A 21,039-nucleotide genomic window follows, 5' to 3' on the forward strand; every position below is an offset into this window, starting at 1 on the left:
TTTGGCGGATAAGAAGGATGGCAAGGTGAACAAAGGTATATGTGATATACATGTTATTGATGTGTACCTTACTAATGCTCGCAGTAGCACCTGGGTATTTGATACTGGTTCTGTTGCTAATATTTGCAACTCGAAACAGGGACTACGGATTAAGCGAAGATTGGCTAAGGACGAGGTGACGATGCGCGTGGGAAACGGTTCCAAAGTCGATGTGATTGCAGTCGGCACGCTACCTCTACATCTACCTTCGGGATTAATATTAGACCTAAATAATTGTTATTTGGTGCCAGTGTTAAGCATGAACATTATATCTGGATCTTGTTTGATGCGAGACGGTTATTCGTTTAAATCAGAGAATAATGGTTGTTCTATTTATATGAGTAATATCTTTTATGGTCATGCACCCTTGAAGAGTGGTCTATTCTTGTTGAATCTCGATAGTAGTAACACACATATTCATAATGTTGAAGCCAAAAGATGCAGAGTTGATAATGATAGTGCAACATATTTGTGGCACTGCCGTTTAGGTCATATCGGTGTAAAGCGCATGAAGAAACTCCATACTGATGGACTTTTGGAACCACTTGATTATGAATCACTTGGTACTTGCGAACCGTGCCTCATGGGCAAGATGACCAAAACACCGTTCTCCGATACTATGGAGAGAGCAACAGATTTGTTGGAAATCATACATACAGATGTATGTGGTCCGATGAATATTAAGGCTCGTGGCGGATATCGTTATTTTCTCACCTTCACAGATGACTTAAGCAGATATGGGTATATCTACTTAATGAAACATAAGTCTGAAACGTTTGAAAAGTTCAAAGAATTTCAGAGTGAAGTTGAAAATCATCGTAACAAGAAAATAAAGTTTCTACGATCTGATCGTGGAGGAGAATATTTGAGTTACGAGTTTGGTGTACATTTGAAAAATTGTGGAATAGTTTCGCAACTCACGCCACCCGGAACACCACAGCGTAATGGTGTGTCCGAACGTCGTAATCGTACTTTACTAGATATGGTGCGATCTATGATGTCTCTTACTAATTTACCGCTATCGTTTTGGGGATACGCTCTAGAGACGGCCGCATTCACGTTAAATAGGGCACCATCAAAATCCATTGAGACGACGCCTTATGAACTGTGGTTTGGCAAGAAACCAAAGTTGTCGTTTTTGAAAGTTTGGGGCTGCAATGCTTATGTGAAAAAACTTCAACCTGATAAGCTCGAACCCAAATCGGAGAAATGTGTCTTCATAGGATATCCAAAGGAGACTATTGGATACACCTTCTATCACAGATCCGAAGGCAAAACTTTTGTTGCTAAATTCGGAAACTTTCTGGAGAAGGAGTTTCTCTCGAAAGAAGTGAGTGGGAGGAAAGTAGAACTTGACGAGGTAACTGTACCTGCTCCCTTATTGGATAGTAGTACATCACAGAAAACTATTTCTGTGACACCTACACCAGTTAGTGAGGAAGCTAATGATGATGATCATGAAACTTCAGAACAAGATACTACTGAACCTCGTAGATCAACCAGAGTAAGATCCGCGCCAGAGTGGTACGGTAATCCCATTCTGGAAGTCATGCTACTAGATCATGATGAACCTACGAACTATGAAGAAGCGGTGGTGAGCCCAGATTCCGCAAAGTGGCTTGAAGCCATGAAATCTGAGATGGGATCCATGTATGAGAACAAAGTATGGACTTTGGTTGACTTGCCCGATGATCGGCAAGCAATTGAGAATAAATGGATCTTCAAGAAGAAGACTGACGCTGACGGTAATATTACTGTCTACAAAGCTCGACTTGTCGCAAAAGGTTTTCGGCAAGTTCAAGGGATTGACTACGATGAGACCTTCTCACCCGTAGCGATGCTTAAGTCTGTCCGAATCATGTTAGCAATTGCCGCGTTTTATGATTATGAAATTTGGCAGATGGATGTCAAAACTGCATTCCTGAATGGATTTCTGGAAGAAGAGTTGTATATGATGCAACCAGAAGGTTTTGTCGATCCAAAGGGAGCTAACAAAGTGTGCAAACTCCGGCGATCCATTTATGGACTGGTGCAAGCCTCTCAGAGTTGGAATAAACGTTTTGATAGTGTGATCAAAGCATTTGGTTTTATACAGACTTTTGGAGAAGCCTGTATTTACAAGAAAGTGAGTGGGAGCTCTGTAGCATTTCTGATATTATATGTAGATGACATATTACTAATTGGAAATGATGTAGAATTTCTGGATAGCATAAAGGGATACTTGAATAAGAGTTTTTCAATGAAAGACCTCGGTGAAGCTGCTTACATATTAGGCATTAAGATCTATAGAGATAGATCAAGACGCTTAATTGGACTTTCACAAAGCACATACCTTGACAAAGTTTTGAAGAAGTTCAAAATGGATCAAGCAAAGAAAGGGTTCTTGCCTGTGTTACGAGGTGTGAAGTTGAGTAAGACTCAATGCCCGACCACTGCAGAAGATAGAGAGAAAATGAAAGACGTTCCCTATGCTTCAGCCATAGGCTCTATTATGTATGCAATGCTGTGTACCAGACCTGATGTGTGCCTTGCTATAAGTCTAGCAGGGAGGTACCAAAGTAATCCAGGAGTGGATCACTGGACAGCGGTCAAGAACATCCTGAAATACCTGAAAAGGACTAAGGATATGTTTCTCATATATGGAGGTGACAAAGAGCTCATCGTAAAAGGTTACATTGATGCAAGCTTTGACACTGATTCGGACGATTCTAAATCGCAAACCGGATACATGTTTACATTAAACGGTGGAGCTGTCAGTTGATGCAGTTCCAAACAAAGCGTTGTAGCGGGATCTACATGTGAAGCGGAGTACATAGCTGCTTCGGAAGCAGCAAATGAAGGAGTCTGGATGAAAGAGTTCATATCCGATCTAGGTGTCATACCTAGTGCATCGGGTCCAATGAAAATCTTTTGTGACAATACTGGTGCAATTACCTTGGCAAAGGAATCCAGATTTCACAAGAGAACCAAGCACATCAAAAGACGCTTCAATTCCATCCGGGATCTAGTCCAGGTGGGAGACATAGAGATTTGCAAGATACATACGGATCTGAATGTTGCAGACCCGTTGACTAAGCCTCTTCCACGAGCAAAACATGATCAGCACCAAGGCTCCATGGGTGTTAGAATCATAACTGTGTAATCTAGATTATTGACTCTAGTGCAAGTGGGAGACTGAAGGAAATATGCCCTAGAGGCAATAATAAAGTTATTATTTATTTCCTTATATCATGATAAATGTTTATTATTCATGCTAGAATTGTATTAACCGGAAACATAATACATGTGTGAATACATAGACAAACAAAGTGTCACTAGTATGCCTCTACTTGACTAGCTCGTTAATCAAAGATGGTTATGTTTCCTAATCATAAACAAAGAGTTGTTATTTGATTAACGGGATCACATCATTAAGTGAATGATCTGATTGACATGACCCATTCCATTAGCTTAGCACCCGATCGTTTAGTGAGTTGCTATTACTTTCTTCATAACTTATACATGTTCCTATGACTATGAGATTATGCAACTCCCGTTTACCAGAGGAACACTTTGTGTGCTACCAAACATCACAACGTAACTGGGTGATTATAAAGGAGCTCTACAGGTGTCTCCAAAGGTATATGTTGGATTGGCGTATTTCGAGATTAGGATTTGTCACTCCGATTGTCGGAGAGGTATCTCTGGGCCCTCTCGGTAATGCACATCACTTAAGCCTTGCAAGCATTGCAACTAATGAGTTAGTTGCGGGATGATGTATTACAGAACGAGTAAAGAGACTTGCCGGTAATGAGATTGAACTAGGTATTGGAATACCGACGATCGAATCTCGGGCAAGTAACATACCGATGACAAAGGGAACAACGTATGTTGTTATGCGGTCTGACCGATAAAGATCTTCATAGAATATGTAGGAGCCAATATGAGCATCCAGGTTCCGCTATTGGTTATTGACCGGAGACATGTCTCGGTCATGTCTACATTGTTCTCGAACCCGTAGGGTCTGCACGCTTAAGGTTACGATGACAGTTATATTATGAGTTTATGCATTTTGATGTACTGAAGTTTGTTCGGAGTCCCGGATGTGATCACGGACATGGCGAGGAGTCTCGAAATGGTCGAGACATAAAGATTGATATATTGGAAGCCTATGTTTGGATATCGGTAGTGTTCCGGATGAATTCGGGATTTTACCGGAGTACCGGGAGGTTACCGGACCCCCCCGGGAGCTATATGGGCCATAGTGGGCCTTAGTGGAAAAGAGAAGAGGCAGCCCAAGATGGGCCGCGCGCCCCTCCCCTCCCTTGGTCCGAATAGGACAAGGAGAGGGGGCCGGCCACCCTCTCTCTTTTCCCCCCTCCGCGAATCCTATTCCAACTAGGATTGGGGGGGGGGGGGAATCCTACTCCTAGAGGGAGTAGGACTCTCCTGGCGCGCCTCTCCTAGGCCGGCCGCACCCCCCCTCTAGTCCTTTATATACGGAGGCAGGGGCACCCCAGAAACACACAAGTTGATCCACGTGATCTTACTCTTAGCCGTGTGCGGCGCCCCCAGCCACCATAGTCCTCGATAATATTGTAGCGGTGCTTAGGCGAAGCCCTGCGGCAGTAGTACATCAAGATCGTCACCACACCATCGTGCTGACGGAACTCTTCCCCGACACTTTGCTGGATCGGAGTCCGGGGATCGTCATCGAGCTGAACGTGTGCTAAAACTCGGAGGTGTCGTAGTTTCGGTGCTTGATCGGTCGGGCCGTGAAGACGTACGACTACATCAACCAAACGCTTCTGTTGTCGATCTACAAGGGTACGTAGATCACACTCTCCCCTCGTTGCTATGCATCATCATGATCTTGCGTGTGCGTAGGAATTTTTTTGAAATTACTACGTTCCCCTTCACCTAGTTGATGTGAGACTATCTTCTCCTTTTTGTCTTCTCCACAACCACCATTCTATTCCACCTATAGTGCTATGTCCATGGCTCACTCTCATGTATTGCGTGAAGATTGAAAAAGTTTGAGAACATCAAAAGTATGAAACAATTGCTTGGCTTCTCATCGGGGTTGTGCATAATTTAAATATTTTGTGTGATGAAGATGGAGCATAGCCAGACTATATGATTTTGTAGGGATAGCTTTCTTTGGCCATGTTATTTTGAGAAGACATGATTACTTTGTTAGTATGCTTGAAGTATTATTATTTTTATGTCAATATTAAACTTTTGTCTTGAATCTTTCGGATCTGAATATTCTTGCCACAATAAAGAGAAATACATGGATAAATATGTTAGATAGCATTCCACATCAAAAATTTTGTTTTTATCATTTACCTACTCGAGGAGGAGCAGGAATTAAGCTTGGGGATGCTGATATGTCTCCAACGTATCTATAATTTTTGATTGTTCCTTGCTACTCCCTCTATCCCAAAATATAAGAACGTTTTTAACACTACACGAGTGCCAAAAACGTTCTTATATTATGGGGCAGAGGGAATATTATATTATCTGTTTTGGATGTTTATGGGCTTTATTATACACTTCTATATTATTTTTGGGACTGACCTATTAATCGGAAGCCCAGCCCAAATTGATGTTTTCATGCCTATTTCAGTGTTTCGAAGAAAAGGAATATCAAACGGAGTCCAAACGGAATGAAACCTTCGGGAGAGTTATTTTTGGAACGGAAGCAATCCAGGAGACTTGGAGTAGACGTAAGGGAAGCTTCGAGGTGGCCATGAGGCAGGGAGGTGCGCCTGCCCCCCTGGGCGCGCCCCCACCCTCGTGGGCCCCCGTGGCTCCCCTGACTGACTTCTTTCTCCTATATATGTCCATATACCCTAAAAACATCGAGAAACAGAATAGATCGGGAGTTCCGCCGCCAGAAGCCTCCGTAGCCACCAAAAACCAATCTAGACCCGTTCCGGCACCCTGCCGGAGGGGGGAATCCCACTCCGGTGGCCATCTTCATCATCCCGGCGCTCTCCATGTCAAGGAGGGAGTAGTTCACCCTCGGGGCTGAGGGTATGTACCGGTAGCTATGTGTTTGATCTCTCTCTCTCTCTCGTGTTCTTTAGTCGACACGATCTTGATGTATCGCAAGCTTTGCTATTGTATTTGGATCTTATGATGTTTCTCCCCCTCTACTCTCTTGTGATGAATTGAGTTTTCCCTTTGAAGTCATATTATCGGATTGAGTCTTTAAGGATTTGAGAACACTTGATGTATGTCTTGCATGTGCTTATCTGTGGTGACAATGGGATATCACGTGATCCACTTGATGCATGTTTTGGTGATCAACTTGCGAGTTCCGTGAACTTATGCATAGGGATTGGCACATGTTTTCATCTTGACTCTCCGGTAGAAACTTTGGGGCACTCTTTGAAGTTCTTTGTGTTGGTTGAATAGATGAATCTGAGATTGTGTGATGCATATCGTATAATCATACCCACGGATACTTGAGGTGACATTGGAGTATCTAGGTGACATTAGGGTTTTGGTTGATTTGTGTCTTAAGGTGTTATTCTAGTATGAACTCTTGAATAGATCGATCCGAAAGAATAACTTTGAGGTGGTTTCGTACCCTACAATAATCTCTTCATTTGTTCTGCGCTATTAGTGACTTTGGAGTGACTCTTTGTTGCATGTTGAGGGATAGCTATATGATCCAATTATGTTATTATTGTTGAGAGAACTTGCACTAGTGAAAGTATGAACCCTACGCCTTGTTTCCTACCATTGCAATAGCATTTACGCTCACTTTTATTACTTGTTACCTTGCTGTTTTTATAATTCCAGATTACAAAAACCTATATCTACCATCTATATTGTACTTGTATCACCATCTCTTCGCCGAACTAGTGCACCTATACAATTTACCATTGTATTGGGTGTGTTGGAGACACAATAGACTCTTTGTTATTTGGTTGCAGGGTTGTTTGAGAGAGACCATCTTCATCCTACGCCTCACACGGATTGATAAACCTTAGGTCATCCACTTGAGAGAAATTTGCTGTTGTCCTACAAACCTCTACACTTGGAGGCCCAACAACGTCTACAAGAAGAAGGTTGTGTAGTAGACATCAGATCCCGAGGTCCTCAATAAACCTCTGCACGAAAACATGTGTTGCTTGAGGACTCTGAAAAATCCCTTCATGGGTGACCTTGCGTCCAGCATGCCAAATGGACCATAACGTAACAACCATGATAACAAATTTGTCATTGGGAAGCAATTCCATCAAAGTGAATAACCAACGCTTGGCATTAGGCTCTGTAGCGGTTGTGATTTTATGTGTGATGTCCTCATCTGTCAATGCCCATACACTCCGTGATGATGAGCATTCCAGCAACGAATGGCACCATGAATCTTGGACTCCACACAAACCACATTAGTCAGATTCTGTCATGTGTCGATGTGCTCGAACATCATTCGTCGGCAGTGACTGTTTGGATAGTCTCCAAAGAAACATATGGATCTTGCCAGGAACTTCTGTTTTCCAGAGAGATTTCCACGCTCCCTCCTCTGCCATCGATCTAGATGTTCCTGCAGCATCTCAAGCCAAGCCTCCCTCCTCTGTCTTGTTGCCATCAACATGTTGTCAGCAGGTTTAACTGATAAAATACCATGTTTATCAAAGTGCCAAGCCCAAAAGTCCGGCAGATTCCGTGTGCACAACGGGATTCCCAATATAACATGAATGTCCATTGGCATAAACGTTTGAAGCACACGTTGCCTGTTCCATGAAGGTGTCGTGTGATCAATGAGTTACGAGACCAAGGATAGGCCTGTTGGGTGTTAAACACCTATATGGTCGGAGCATTTCATCTCTTGGTAGCCAGTTATGTGCCCAGATGTTTGTGGACACCCCATTCCCATTTTGTTTTATCAATCCTTGCTTTAGAGTGTTTCGACCCTCAACAATTGCTCTCTAGACTTGGCTCAAGTGATTTCCAAGTTCGGCCGCAAGGAAGTCAGACGACGGGTAGTAGATGCTCTTTAACAAGCGGGCGCTTAGTGTCTCTCGGTTAATATCCGCCAGGCCTGCCTGGCCAACATTGCCAGATTGAACTACTCAAAATCTTTGAAACCGAGACCCCCCATTCCTATGGGCTATGTCATCGATTTCCAGGAAACCCAATGTGGCTTCCGTTTTCCTTCCTTGCTTCCCCACCAGAAATGGGGACCTCCTAATCAGCGCTTCAGGCGCCAGTTGAGCCAACTGGCGCTCATTGCGGCACGCCAGTGGGTCGGCCCATGAACAGCAGTGCAAAAAATATTAAATAATGCATAAAAGACCCCAAAACTGCTATCGGTGGGAATCAAACAGGCGCCATTTAGTTCTGCGCGCAGTCGGCTGACCACTTGTGCTATAACACCTTGGTAGTAATATTGGTGCGCGTACATTTCAATAACAAAACAGTAGCCGTGCTATTTAGAAAACTTGATTCCTTTTCAAGCATAAACGTGAACAAAATTTCAATGTCCACAGATTCAAAAACCATCACGAATTAGAAAAAAGTTCATGTATTAAAAAAAGTAGTCAAATTCAAAAAAGTTCATCAAATTTGAAAAAAAGTTCACTAAATTTTGAAAAAGTTCATTGAATTTAGAAAAGTTCATCGAATTTGAAAAGAGTTCATTGAATTTGGAAAAAAGTTCACAGATTTAAAAAAAGTTCATCGAATTTGAAAAAAAGTTCATCAAATTTTTTAAAAATCATTGAGTTTGAATAAAGTTCATCGAAGTTGAAAAGAGTTCATCCAATTTAAAAACAGTTTATCAATTTAGAAAAAAGGTTCACCAATTTTAAAACGCATTAAAGAAAACAAAAGAAGAAATAGAAAGGATAAGACAAAATGAAAAAGAAAGAAGGAAAAAGTAGAACCGAAGTAAAGAATGATAGAAAAGAGAACAATAAGTCAACTACCGGGGCTTAGCCTGGTGATTGGAACGAAGCCTCACCGCGAAGTGGTTGCGGTTTCGAAACCCGGATTGCCCCCATTTTTTGCGTTTGGAAAACAAATTATATGGGCCGGCCCATCTCGGGGCTCTGCAAGCACCCGTTTGCAGAATACACGTTAACGGACGCCTGCTGCGCTAAATAGGATTCGCCCCAGAAATAGATAGGAGCTTCCTAATTTTGAGAAACAGCTGCCGTAAGAAAACGTGGTCAGGTCCATGGTGGTTTGGAAGCCCATATGTGTTGAGCGGAAATAGACAGCAGCTTCCAGTAACATCGGGCCAGCGCAAAACGCTCCGCAGTTTCCCGCTTCCTTTTTTTAGTTTTTTCACACTGCCGCCAATTGTTTTGTCAGTCCCACCGCGCGCGTAGTTCAAACCCCCCAAAAACATCAGCGCGCCAGAAATTTCGACGGTTTCCCTCCCAACTCCCCCCTCCCGCCCCCCCGCCCCGCCTCCCCACCACTCGAAATAAATACAGGGAGCAAAACCGCTGAATAGCGCAAAGAGGAGAGAAGCACCCAAGCCCCAGTCAGTTCTCAGCCCTGTAGCTGCTCCACAGAGAGAGGCGAGAGGAAGCCAGGTGGGGCAGGGGATCCCAGGCGGTATAGCTTGAAATCTCTTTTGCTTGCTTGGTTTTGCTGATGGTTTCGGTGGTCGTGCAGGTAGGAGGCTCTGCTGCAAAGGGAGATGGCCGGGAAAGGAGGCAAGGGGCTGCTTGCGGCGAAGACGACGGCGGCCAAGGGCGCCGCCGACAAGGACAAGGACAAGAAGAAGGCGCCCGTGTCCCGCTCCTCCCGCGCCGGGATTCAGGTTTGCCCGCTCCCCAATTCCCCCTCTTTCCTCTGTGTGTGTGTGTGTGTGTGTGTGTGTGTGTGTGTGTGTGATAATCGATAGTTCTATTCTCCGGACCGTTCTCGCGGGTGAATTGTTAGATCTCTAAGTGTTTCCTGCCGCGGATCTGGTGCCATGTTGCACCTTTTGTTTGTACGAGATTTGTTGTAGAATCTTATTGCGTTCTGTTGTCAGTATTGATTATCGATTTGTATGAGTAATGATTATCGGTTAGCTGGTTTGTTTAGGATGTCTCCCCCATCTTAGTCGTAGTTTAGCTGTTCTATTGTAAACTATGTCAGATCTATGTTTTGCACTCCTGCAATGTTATGACAGTATACTGATTGCAGGCTTCAGTACCATGCACTGGCAAAAGTTCCATATTTTATTGATCTAACTTGTAGCTGTACCTTTTGAATCCTACCCACACTTGTACCGTACTATTGAGGGATCCGTTTACGATTTTTTCTATATAATTATAACATTGTTGGAGATAGTCACGTGTTTTTGTGATGCAAGCATTGCTGTCTACTTGGTTACTTGAATCATTTGAGGGATGTACTCTTCCATGTTATCAATTTAGTACTGATGCTGCAGGATTCAGCATCATGCATCCTCAATCTCTTGTTCTGTGTTTTTAGACCATTCACTTGCTCTGTATCTGGCACAAATACTATATTTTTGATCATAGTTTCAGCTTGGGACATCCATTATCAGAATTGATATCTTTACTGTTAATATTTCTGCATGTTTAAATTATGACCTCATCAATCGCCGATCATGACATGCTTGTGTGTTTGCACTATGCAGTTCCCGGTGGGACGTATACACAGGCAGCTCAAGCAGAGGGTCTCGGCTAATGGCCGTGTGGGTGCCACTGCTGCTGTGTACTCTGCAGCAATCCTTGAGTACCTTACTGCCGAGGTCCTTGAGCTGGCCGGCAACGCTAGCAAGGATCTCAAGGTGAAGCGTATCACCCCTCGCCACCTGCAGCTTGCGATCCGTGGAGATGAGGAGCTGGACACCCTCATCAAGGGCACCATCGCTGGTGGTGGTGTCATCCCTCACATCCACAAGTCACTCATCAACAAGACCTCCAAGGAGTGAATGAAATGCAATAACGGGTAGTTGTTGTGTGTTGTATCTTCGTGATCCCTTGTTATGTTGTGCTATCTGTTACGTGTTGCTATTATCACAACCTGAATAGGTTGTCTGAATTTGTGATGGGGCTAGCTTTCGGTAACTTGTTATTAGGTAAAGACTTGGCAGATGTAATCGTGATATGGAACTGCTCATATTTGGTTTCCTGAAGACTAGACAACCCTTGCTATTCGTCTTCATGGATATTCAGGTTTAACTTTTTTATTTTTGTTGGTTTCGCTTGAGATCACTGCAACTGGACTGCCTGCTGGCTGGACGTTTTGTTAGATTATGTTTATGTATAGTTTCTCTTGTGAAGAACAGATTCTTTGACAGCAAAATGGATGTTGAAACTTATTTGTTCTCATCTCTTGTGCATTCATAATCTGCTCCACACATCCTGTTGACCGTACCTGGCAGAGTGGTCCTTGGTCGAGGCTGTAGTGAACAGCTACAACGGGACTGGGTTTTGTCTGTCGATATTTTCTATGCGTCTATGAACAGTAGCTGGTCACCCCTTGTCATCCTTGCAACCGCATTCCTTGCTTTTAAAACATTAAGGCCTAGTTTGGCAGCAAAGTATTTTTTAAACTGTGGTAATTGAAAACCAGAGTATTCTCCTGGATGGCCAAGGAATACCACAGTTTTTTTAAAACAATGTTTTCCTCAGTTTTACATGTTTGGCTGGTGTTGTCTTATCAAAGTTTTGACCCAAGTATTTGGAGTGGATGATTGAGTAATTAGCGGCTGTTAACGGTGGCTGGCTGCATGCAGCCATGCACACGTTCGACTCGATCTAGCTAGATACCAGGATCTGTAGAATATGACTATCTCTGAAGCAGAAATAGCGATAGCATGTTGTGCTCTTCACAATTTTATTTCCAATAATGAGGGCGGCGAACAATGGTTGGACCAAGTTGAATCAGAGATTGATCCAATAAAAATAATTGATGTTCCAAGTGGAGATAAGCAGTATACAAATGATATACATTCTCAAAACTGAGCGGCGTGCACTAGGTATCACAAAAAGGGATGAAATAGCCGATGCAATGTGGAACGACTACCAAGACTATCTCACGCGGAAGAAGAAATACTGCTTGAAGTTCATTTGTTTTCATTTTTTTTGTTTTTAGTTGAAAAGTGTCAAGAATAAAATAAATTCATTTGTTCTTACTATATTTTTTTGGTACTTTGGAAGTGTCATGACTAAAATATATATCAACATTGTGCGGGAGGAATAAATAAATAAAATTCAACAGAGTTATTGTGCTTCCGTTATTCAGAATAGAAAGATACATGATTCTAATTCATGGAACATAATGATGAATAAATGGAATGGTAACGATTAAATAAAATTTATACTACTTCGGTATCCTTCAGACCCGCGGGGCAACGACTTCTTGGATAATCACGGATAGAACATCATCCTCCACTTCCATGAATGTTTGACGGTTTAGCATATCTGCTTTGAGATGGTTGATCATCTTGTGTTGATCATTTGGTGCGAGTCCCAAATTCTTTTTTTTCGAAACGGAGGCAAAAGATTTGCCCCATCTATTAAAGTAGAGGAGAATAGAGTTTTGTAGAGTTACACAAGGCCGAAGTACGGCATGACAATTACTCGCGCGATACAATTTTCCCTAATTGTTTAGCCCCTGCAGTAACCCATAGGTTGGCCTCATCTATAATAAGCTTGGCTTGCAGTTTGGCATGCCATATGGATCATTTTTTGGATCATTCCTTTCCATTTGTGCCATCTTGATTTCCTTGTAGCTATCAATTTGCTTCGTCTTCATTTCTTTATAAGTTTGCATTTCTTCCTCCCTCACGGAAACCAAGTTGGCCAACATAGTGTCCTTTTCTTTTTTCCCCTTACTTTTCTCACTTCCGTCATCAGATCCTTTAGAATTCCGAAGCCTCTTCCTTTGAGGTGAATCCACACTCGTTAAATCTTCTACTGCTGAAGCATGAATTTGATTACTCCCTAGACGCCACCGTCAACATCATCCCCATATATATCTCTGCCCAACTCATATTCTGGCATTGATGATCCTGGAGCAGATAGTGTTGCCTCAGGAGAATTCATACCGGCAGCCCTCAAAACATCATCAGTATAACTTCCATGTTCAGGAAAATGGGACACATTATTGTACCTCTCTTCATTACCATCGGTTGTCCTTTTGCAATGCTTTCCTTCTGCCATTTGACCTGTGTAGAAATGATGTAAGTAATACATAATATGACAGGAGCAATTTATATTTTTTATCATCGTCAGAAAAAATACCTTCATAAATTTCACATAAAACATCATAATAGGGGAATTGTTTGTATCTCCACTTGCGTTGTTCTCTTGATAGCTCTGCTCAATTTTCATCTATAGCCGTTGGCACTTTGTTATGAGGATCTCAACCGAAACCACTCTTTTCTATAATAGACTTGACAACATTAAGTTTCTTCTTCAGCCTTTGCTCTCTATCTTTCAGCTGTTGAACAGTGAAATTAGCTCCAGGAGGCCTCTCATTAAGGCGGTTTTTCATAGCTTGCCATCCTTCCTTGGTCCACCCATTTTGGCCACGATACCTTCCCACATTTGCATACTCTTTCATTTTGACGCCCCCGATTTAATCGTACACTAATCATACACGCAAACGTATACGATCAAGATCAGGGACTCACGGGAAGATATCACAACACAACTCTACAAATAAAATAAGTCATACAAGCATCATAATACAAGCCAGAGGCCTCGAGGGCTCGAATACAAGTGCTCGATCATAGACGAGTCAGCGGAAGCAACAATATGTGAGTACAGACATAAGTTAAACAAGTTTGCCTTAAGAAGGCTAACACAAACTGGGATACAGATCGAAAGAGGCGCAGGCCTCCTGCCTGGGATCCTCCTAAACTACTCCTGGTCATCGTCAGCGGGCAGCACGTAGTAGTAGGCACCTCCGGTGTAGTAGGAGTCGTCGTCGACGGTGGCGTCTGGCTCCTGGGCTCCAACATCTGGTTGCGACAACCAGGTAGAAGGGATAGAGGGAAAAGAAGGAGAAAGCAACCGTGAGTACTCATCCAAAGTACTCGCAAGCAAGGAGCTACACTACATATGTATGCATTGGTATCAACTGGAATAAGGCTATTATATGTGGACTGGACTGCAGAAAGCCGGAATAAGAGGGGGATAGCTAGTCCTTTCGAAGACTACGCTTCTGGCAGCCTCTGGCTTGCAGCATGTAGAAGAGAGTAGACTGAAGTCCTCCAAGTATCATCGCATAGCATAATCCTAACCGATGATCCTCCCCTCGTCGCCCTGTGAGAGAGCGATCACCGGTTGTATCTGGCACTTGGAAGGGTGTGTTTTATTAAGTATCCGGTTCTAGTTGTCATAAGGTCAAGGTACAACTCCAAGTCGTCCTGTTACCGAAGATCACGGCTACTCGAATAGATTAACTTCCCTGCAGGGGTGCACCACATAACCCAACACGCTCGATCCCATTTGGTCGGACACACTTTCCTGGGTCATGCCCGACCTCGGAAGATCAACACGTCGCAGCCCTAGCTAGGCACAACAGAGAGGTCAGCACGCCGGTCTAAATCCTATGGCGCAGGGGTCTGGGCCCATCGCCCTTTGCACACCTGCATGCTGCGAACGCGGCCGGAAGCAGACCTAGCCTAGTAGGCGTTCCAGTCCAATCCGGCGCACGCCACTCAGTCGCTGACGTCACGAAGGCTTCGGCTGATACCACGACGTCGAGTGCCCATAACTGTCCCCGCGTAGATGGTTAGTGCGTATAAGCCAGTGGCCAGACTCAGATCAAATACCCAGATCTCGTTAAGCGTGTTAAGTATCTGCGAACGCCGACCAGGGCCAGGCCCACCTCTCTCCTAGGTGGTCTCAACCTGCTCTGTCGCTCCGCCACAAAGTAACAGTCGGGGGCCGTCGGGAACCCAGGCCCACCTCTACCGGGATGGAGCCACCTGCCCCTTCAGCCCCCATCTCCAAACAGTATCACAGGTAATGTAACAGTGCAATGTATATAGCATGCCCGTGATCACCTCCCGAAGTGATCACGGCCCAGTAGTATAGCATGGCAGACGGACAAGAGTGTAGGGCCACTGATGGAACACTAGCATCCTATACTAAGCAGTAGGATAGCAGGTAAGGGTAACAACAGTAGTAGCAAGGACAGGCTATGCATCAGAATAGGATTAACGGAAAGCAGTAACATGCTACACTACTCTAATGCAAGCAGTATAGAGAAGAGTAGGCGATATCTGGTGATCAAAGGGGGGGGGGCTTGCCTGGTTGCTCTGGCAAGAGAGAGGGGTCGTCAACTCCGTAGTCGTACTGGGTAGCAGCGACGTCGGTCTCGGTGTCTAGCGAGAGAAGAGGGGGAAGAAACAATAATTATTTAAGCAAGCAGATGCATAGCGATGCATGACATGACAAGTATCGGTGCTAGAGGTGCCCTAACGCGGTATGAGGTGATACCGGTGAAGGGGGGAAACATTCGGGAAATTATCCCCGGTGTTTCGCGTTTTCGGACCGGTGAACCGGAGGGGGAAAGTTGCGAGTTCGATAGCTTAGGGATGCGTGGCGGACGAACGGGCTGCGTATCCGGGTTTGTCTCGTCGTTCTGAGCAACTTTCATGTAGAAAGTATTTTCATCCGAGTTACGGATTAAAAGATATGATTTTCTAAAGATTTAAATCATTTTCTGATATTTAATTAATTATTTAATTTAATTCAAAAATGGATTTATGACATCAGCATGATGTCATGCTGACGTCAGCAGTCAAGAGGGGTTGACTAGTCAACCTGATGAATGGGTCCCACTGGTCAGAGACACATGTTAATTATCCAAATTTAATTAATCTAATTAGTATTAATTAGGGGGTGGACCCCACTGTCATACTAATTAATTAGCTAATTAACTAACCAGGTTAATTAGATAACTAATGTTTAATTATTTGATTAGTTTAATTAATCAAAATTAATTAAGTTAATTATTTCTTCAATTAATTATATTTTTATTTTATATATTATTTTTAATTCCTTTTCTTTATAAACGTTCTGGGGGCAGGGCCCCACATGTCATAGGCCAGAGGGGCCATAGCGGGTTACGGGCGCTGGGCGCTGGGTCACGGGCGTGCGGTTTTCGCCCGAACGGCGAGCGGTGCGGGGCTAGCGGCAGGGAGGCGGCGACGGGCAGCAGTGGAGGCAGGGCGGCGCTAAGCAGCGGCGGTGGCGGCAGGTGCAGCGGCAGGAGCGGGCGACCGCACGGGAGGGCACGGGCGAGCAAAGGCGGCCGCGGCAGACAGGGCAACGGTGCGAGCGCCGGACGGAGCTGCGGGACGGGGAGGAGGAGGACCGGGACGTGTGGGCGTGGTGCGGTGTGGCGAGGGCGGCCCGGAGCGTGAGCTCCGGCACGCGGGCGCTGCGGGACGGGGAGAAACGGCGCCGGCGACAGAGAAGGGAAGGAAGGGAGCTCACGGTGGGGAGTAGGGACCGTGGCAGTGGGCTCGGCGGAGGTCGGGGGAAGTCCGACGAGGGAGATCCGGCGACGGGCGGCGTTAGTCCGGCGACGACGGGGTCCCGAGCTCGTGCTCGTGGTCGAAGAGGAGGTAGCAGACGATGGCGCCGCGGGCGGAGAGGAAGGAGGCCGAGAGGAGCCGACGAGGACGAGGCGTGGTCGAGGCGGCGAAGGGGCTCCCGCGTCGAGCGGCGTCCCAGGCGGCGAGGTCGAGGTCCAGCGGCGGGGCGGCGTGCGCGATCGGGCCACGATCCGATCTGGATCGTGGGGGGAAGGGGAAAGCGAGTGGGGGGGGAGTGGCTGTTCGGTTAGGGTTAGGGGAAGTGGGGGGGAGAGGGTAAGGGAGTGGGGGCGCGGCCGGTTGGGCCAGGTGGGCCGGCCTGGGGAGGTGGGCTGCCTGGTCCAGTGGGTGGGGGGGTTCTCTCTTTTTTTTGTTTTGGTTTTTGTATTTTCTTTTCTTTTATCTATTTACTTTTCTGTTTTTAAATCATGTTAAATTATTTAGGCATTTTATAAAAATGTGTTTACTACACCATAATTACCCTTGTAATATTCAGCACCGCCCGAACATTTTTGTTTCAACTTTTGAAAACTTTTGTTGTTTGACCTACTTTGAATTTAAATATTGAAACGGTTTTGAATCATCGCGAGGTTAGCAACAATAACCGAGGTGACGTGGCATGATTAGCGTGGGATTACTGTAGCATGATTATCCGGGCGTCACAAATCTCCTCCACTACAAGAAATCTCGTCCCGAGATTAGGAGCGGTTACAAGGGAGAAGGGATCTAGTTACGAAATTCTAACGATTCTTCTCGGTCATAGTTGCTCTTCTCGAAGAGGTCGATCCATTACATTGATGCTTCATTTCTCTGCTGCGGGTAATCATGAGGAAGTCGGCATCCTTTCTTCGGGAACTCCATCGTACTTACGAATAGGTAAGGGGCAGGTTGATAACGATAGGATGCTATAAGGGGTAATCATCTGGGGTTATCCCATGAATGAACACATGACTATCTCTCGAATTGAACAAAGGAAACACATCGAGAGCAAAGTAAGACGGTACAATAAGAAGTTTCAAGCGGATAGACAATCGTTCGATGCCTGTTACAGGGCGTGAAAGCGGTTCAAAGCAATCGGGAATAAGTATTGCGTCTTATACCAGAATAGATCAACAGACAGGTGGCCCGTGAATTACATAGAAAGTCAAGCACGAGGAATAACTTTGACAACAGGGTGTACAGGAGAGTCAGGTTTCGATCCTATGGATCTGTGGGTTATGGGCCCACCATGTGGGTTAAAATAGGGAAGGGCGTTGACATCTTGCATGGTCATGATAGCAAGGCATGTCAGAGGGTAGCCTGTCAGTTATGTCGGCAACAACATCGATACCAAGGGCGAGGGACGAAGAGAACCATTTTCCTGCTCGTTGAACGAGGCGGACCAATAAGCAAAGTTCTCGTCCATCGGTGGTTACCGGAATGTCATCAACAAAAGTAACAGGGTCTTGCTGACAGAATTGTACAACGAGGTGTTTACATAAGCAGGAGAATATTACTGCTTAGATCATATAGATCACAAGAAAGGTTTAAACAATTCAACGAAAAGGAAAATGTGATCATCAGATCAAACAGAACAATGGGAAGGAAAATGTGTTTGACACATATACCAGGGGTATACCCTTCCCAAGGACAAGCAAGGCATGATATTCCTGGCATGATATAAAGTAGAAAATCCTTCAGGAAAGGGAAGAGAAATTCCATGACATTACCCATACAACGGTGTTAGGATAATTAAGAAATAAACATTTAGCATTGAGCTTCAAATGTTCTTGCTGAAAATTGGAGTACCACAGACATGCTTCGAGATAGCATTGACATGGTCTTCAAGCAAAGGTCGGACTATGGATACATAAAGGATTCATCAGGAACAACTTATAGAATAAGTCTTACCATTTCCTCATGGAAGACTAGATAACCTTGCTAAAAGTAAACTATAACAATAGGTCCTCCGGCCAGGTGTGCTAGGCATGACTTCACCTTACCGGGTCATATAACGACCAATGTTATAACTCTTGGAAATATGTTCCAACCATCATATCTGACCGAGATTCAGATCTGATTGGGGTCGGGATAACTCGGACTCAGGATGCCTGAGAAGAAAGGTGCAACACAAATTGTCGAGATGACATTGTAAGATTCTTGGGAATTGAACTATGGAAGCGAGTTCCGACACAAGAGTTCTTCATTAAATTAAGGAGAGGATGAGGAGGTAGCTGCTGGCTCAGTGACAATTCATCGAGATTTCCAAAAGATGGATCTCCACAATTATGTGAACAAGGAGATAACATTTATCATATCAAATGATATAATGATGTATGCTCAAGGGAAACACACACAATTAATCACTGGTTGAAAGGTGCACCCGAAATATGGGCTTAGGCAGCAGGATCAATGTTAGAATGGTGATTTGATAACCAATGGTCTAAGAATGAAATGTCGACCATTAACTTCAAAGCAATAGGGTTGCTAGAAGTTTTGAATTCGCACATCATAGTTCAATTGTCGGTTTTCCGGTTAGAAACAACACGGGGACCAAGAGATGAATGTAGATGGCGAGATGTATCACTTGTATCAAGAATTCTTAAAGAGGTGGTGAAAGTCTCATGACATTCCTGACATAAAAGATGGTAATACTCCAAGGTAAAGAAGAACAAAGGCTGGATAGCAAGGAACTCAAGGTATAACACAAAACATGAACAAGTTTGTGTTGGGGGAAGGCAAGAATGTCGTCGATGATAACACAATCATCGAGGGGCAAGGATGGTATTTCTCATCACGAATTCGATTGATATCCTGTAAGAGCTCAGAATGTAGATGATGATCACGACACATTTGTCGAGAGGTTTCATGAAGATGTAATCGAACAGCGATTACATCAAGTCAAAGGACTGATGAAGCGAAAGTTACTGGAACCAAGGGTACGACACGAACTCGAAATCAAGCTTGATGTTCAAGGCGAAATGATATGACAAGGAAGATCGACGTAAGTCTAGCTCATCGTCAAAATTTGTGCTCCGGGAAGGACCAGGTAGTACAGTTAAAATAGGCACAATAATGATGTAGCCGATCAGGCTAGGAATGAGTTGAAAGATTATTAAACTCATAGGCAATGAAAATTACTCAGAGTTATTGAATTGGCGTGCGGAATCGATTCACTTATCAGTGTTCTCGAGTGACTAATGACTCAGAGCCCGTGAAAAAGAATTGGAATCTGTGAGAATGTAGTACTTGATGGAGAACTCATAAGAGGTTATGTAGTTCCGTGATAATCTCGAGATATCATGGTGTTATACTCGACGAAAGATCAAAGTAAAGGTTGGACAAGTGTATCGGTCCACATAAGACAAGTTCTTAAGCTTGCCCGAGAAATGGGATCAAAGAAGAACATAGGGTCGGAACCACGATCGCAAAGGATCACTTCACCGATACCAAAGGATATTATATCAAGGAAATAGTTATTATTACAAGAAGCTTCCATGATAGGATCTACATCATGTCCATGGGCATGAACACAAGTTCAAGGTCGACTCCCACTTCTTCAATGTATAACCTTCCATTCACTTCTCGCCTTCGATGAAGTTGTAGTGTTGAAGTTTTATCTGACATAGCAATAGAGTATGACCCGTAGTAGTTCCGGGTTCACACAGATTAGAAAAGGCATAGGTTCAACCCTTAGGGGCATCTTGGGAACTTATACCACAAGCTTCATTAGTAAATAACACAAGCTCGATAGTAGAGCATGGGTGACAAAACGAGAGGATACAATTTACCAAAGGCATCATGTGTCCGAGAAAAGACTCCCAAAGTTATTGAATATGAAGGACACTGTCGGATAAAATCCAACAAAGGATCTGGTGGTCCTCAAGGGATCTGGTGTGAGCATCGGTACTCAACCAGAGGGAGAAATAATGCAAGGAGATCAGACTTTAGAAACAACTAACTAATTCAAGGCTCAAATGCAAAGGAATTATCAATTCCAAGACAGGGGATCAGAAGCAATGCTCTGATCAGGGATGGATAAGTTGAATAGACTTAGGGGTACGATCGATGGTCAATTGATTGGTCGAGATCCAGCTCAGGTTTAAACTGGCGTCTGAGCCGGAAGGATGAATTCTAGGATCCGACTGATGATTGCGTGCATTCGCGCTCATGTTGAATCAATAGGATCAAAAAGACGGTGGAAAAGAATGCCAATAAGATTACTATACTTATGGGATTAACCATAACGCAAGCAAGCAAAGAATTTCAAGAGCAATAAGCTGCTGAGGATTTTCGGAAGATCGAATAGTATTTCGAAGACCATTGTGAAACACATGAACAACTGGGGGTGAGCGGATACTCGATAAGTGCGAGAATTATCCATAGGGGTATTCAGGTGACAAAGAACAACAAGGCAGTAAGCTCAAAGGATTGTTGAAACAACGACGAGTATTTCGGGGTATCTTGTAATAACAAGACCAACTAGGAATAAAAGCAAG

General features: G+C 44.2%; 1 protein-coding gene across 1 annotated transcript; it reads left to right on the forward strand.

The window, feature by feature from the left end:
- The first annotated feature begins 9,418 nt into the window (after window positions 1-9,418).
- Window positions 9,419-11,191, forward strand: LOC125554967 (putative histone H2A variant 2). Its single transcript, XM_048718313.2, has 3 exons — window positions 9,419-9,575; window positions 9,658-9,805; window positions 10,637-11,191. The coding sequence occupies exons 2-3, from the start codon at window positions 9,683-9,685 to the stop codon at window positions 10,931-10,933; spliced, it is 420 nt and encodes a 139-aa protein (XP_048574270.1). The 5' UTR covers window positions 9,419-9,575; window positions 9,658-9,682; the 3' UTR covers window positions 10,934-11,191.
- Window positions 11,192-21,039: the final 9,848 nt, after the last annotated feature.

Source organism: Triticum urartu, chromosome 1A, assembly GCF_056163025.1.
Source record: "Triticum urartu cultivar PI428250 chromosome 1A, HENAU_Tu73, whole genome shotgun sequence".
Lineage (NCBI taxonomy): Eukaryota > Viridiplantae > Streptophyta > Magnoliopsida > Poales > Poaceae > Triticum > Triticum urartu.

Coding starts and splice junctions, on each gene's coding strand:
- LOC125554967 (XM_048718313.2), top strand. CDS start 9,683: ATGGCCGGGAAAGGAGGCAAGGGGCTGCTTGCGGCGAAGACGACGGCG. Junction 9,806..10,636: donor CCTCCCGCGCCGGGATTCAG/GTTTGCCCGCTC, acceptor TGCACTATGCAG/TTCCCGGTGGGACGTATACA.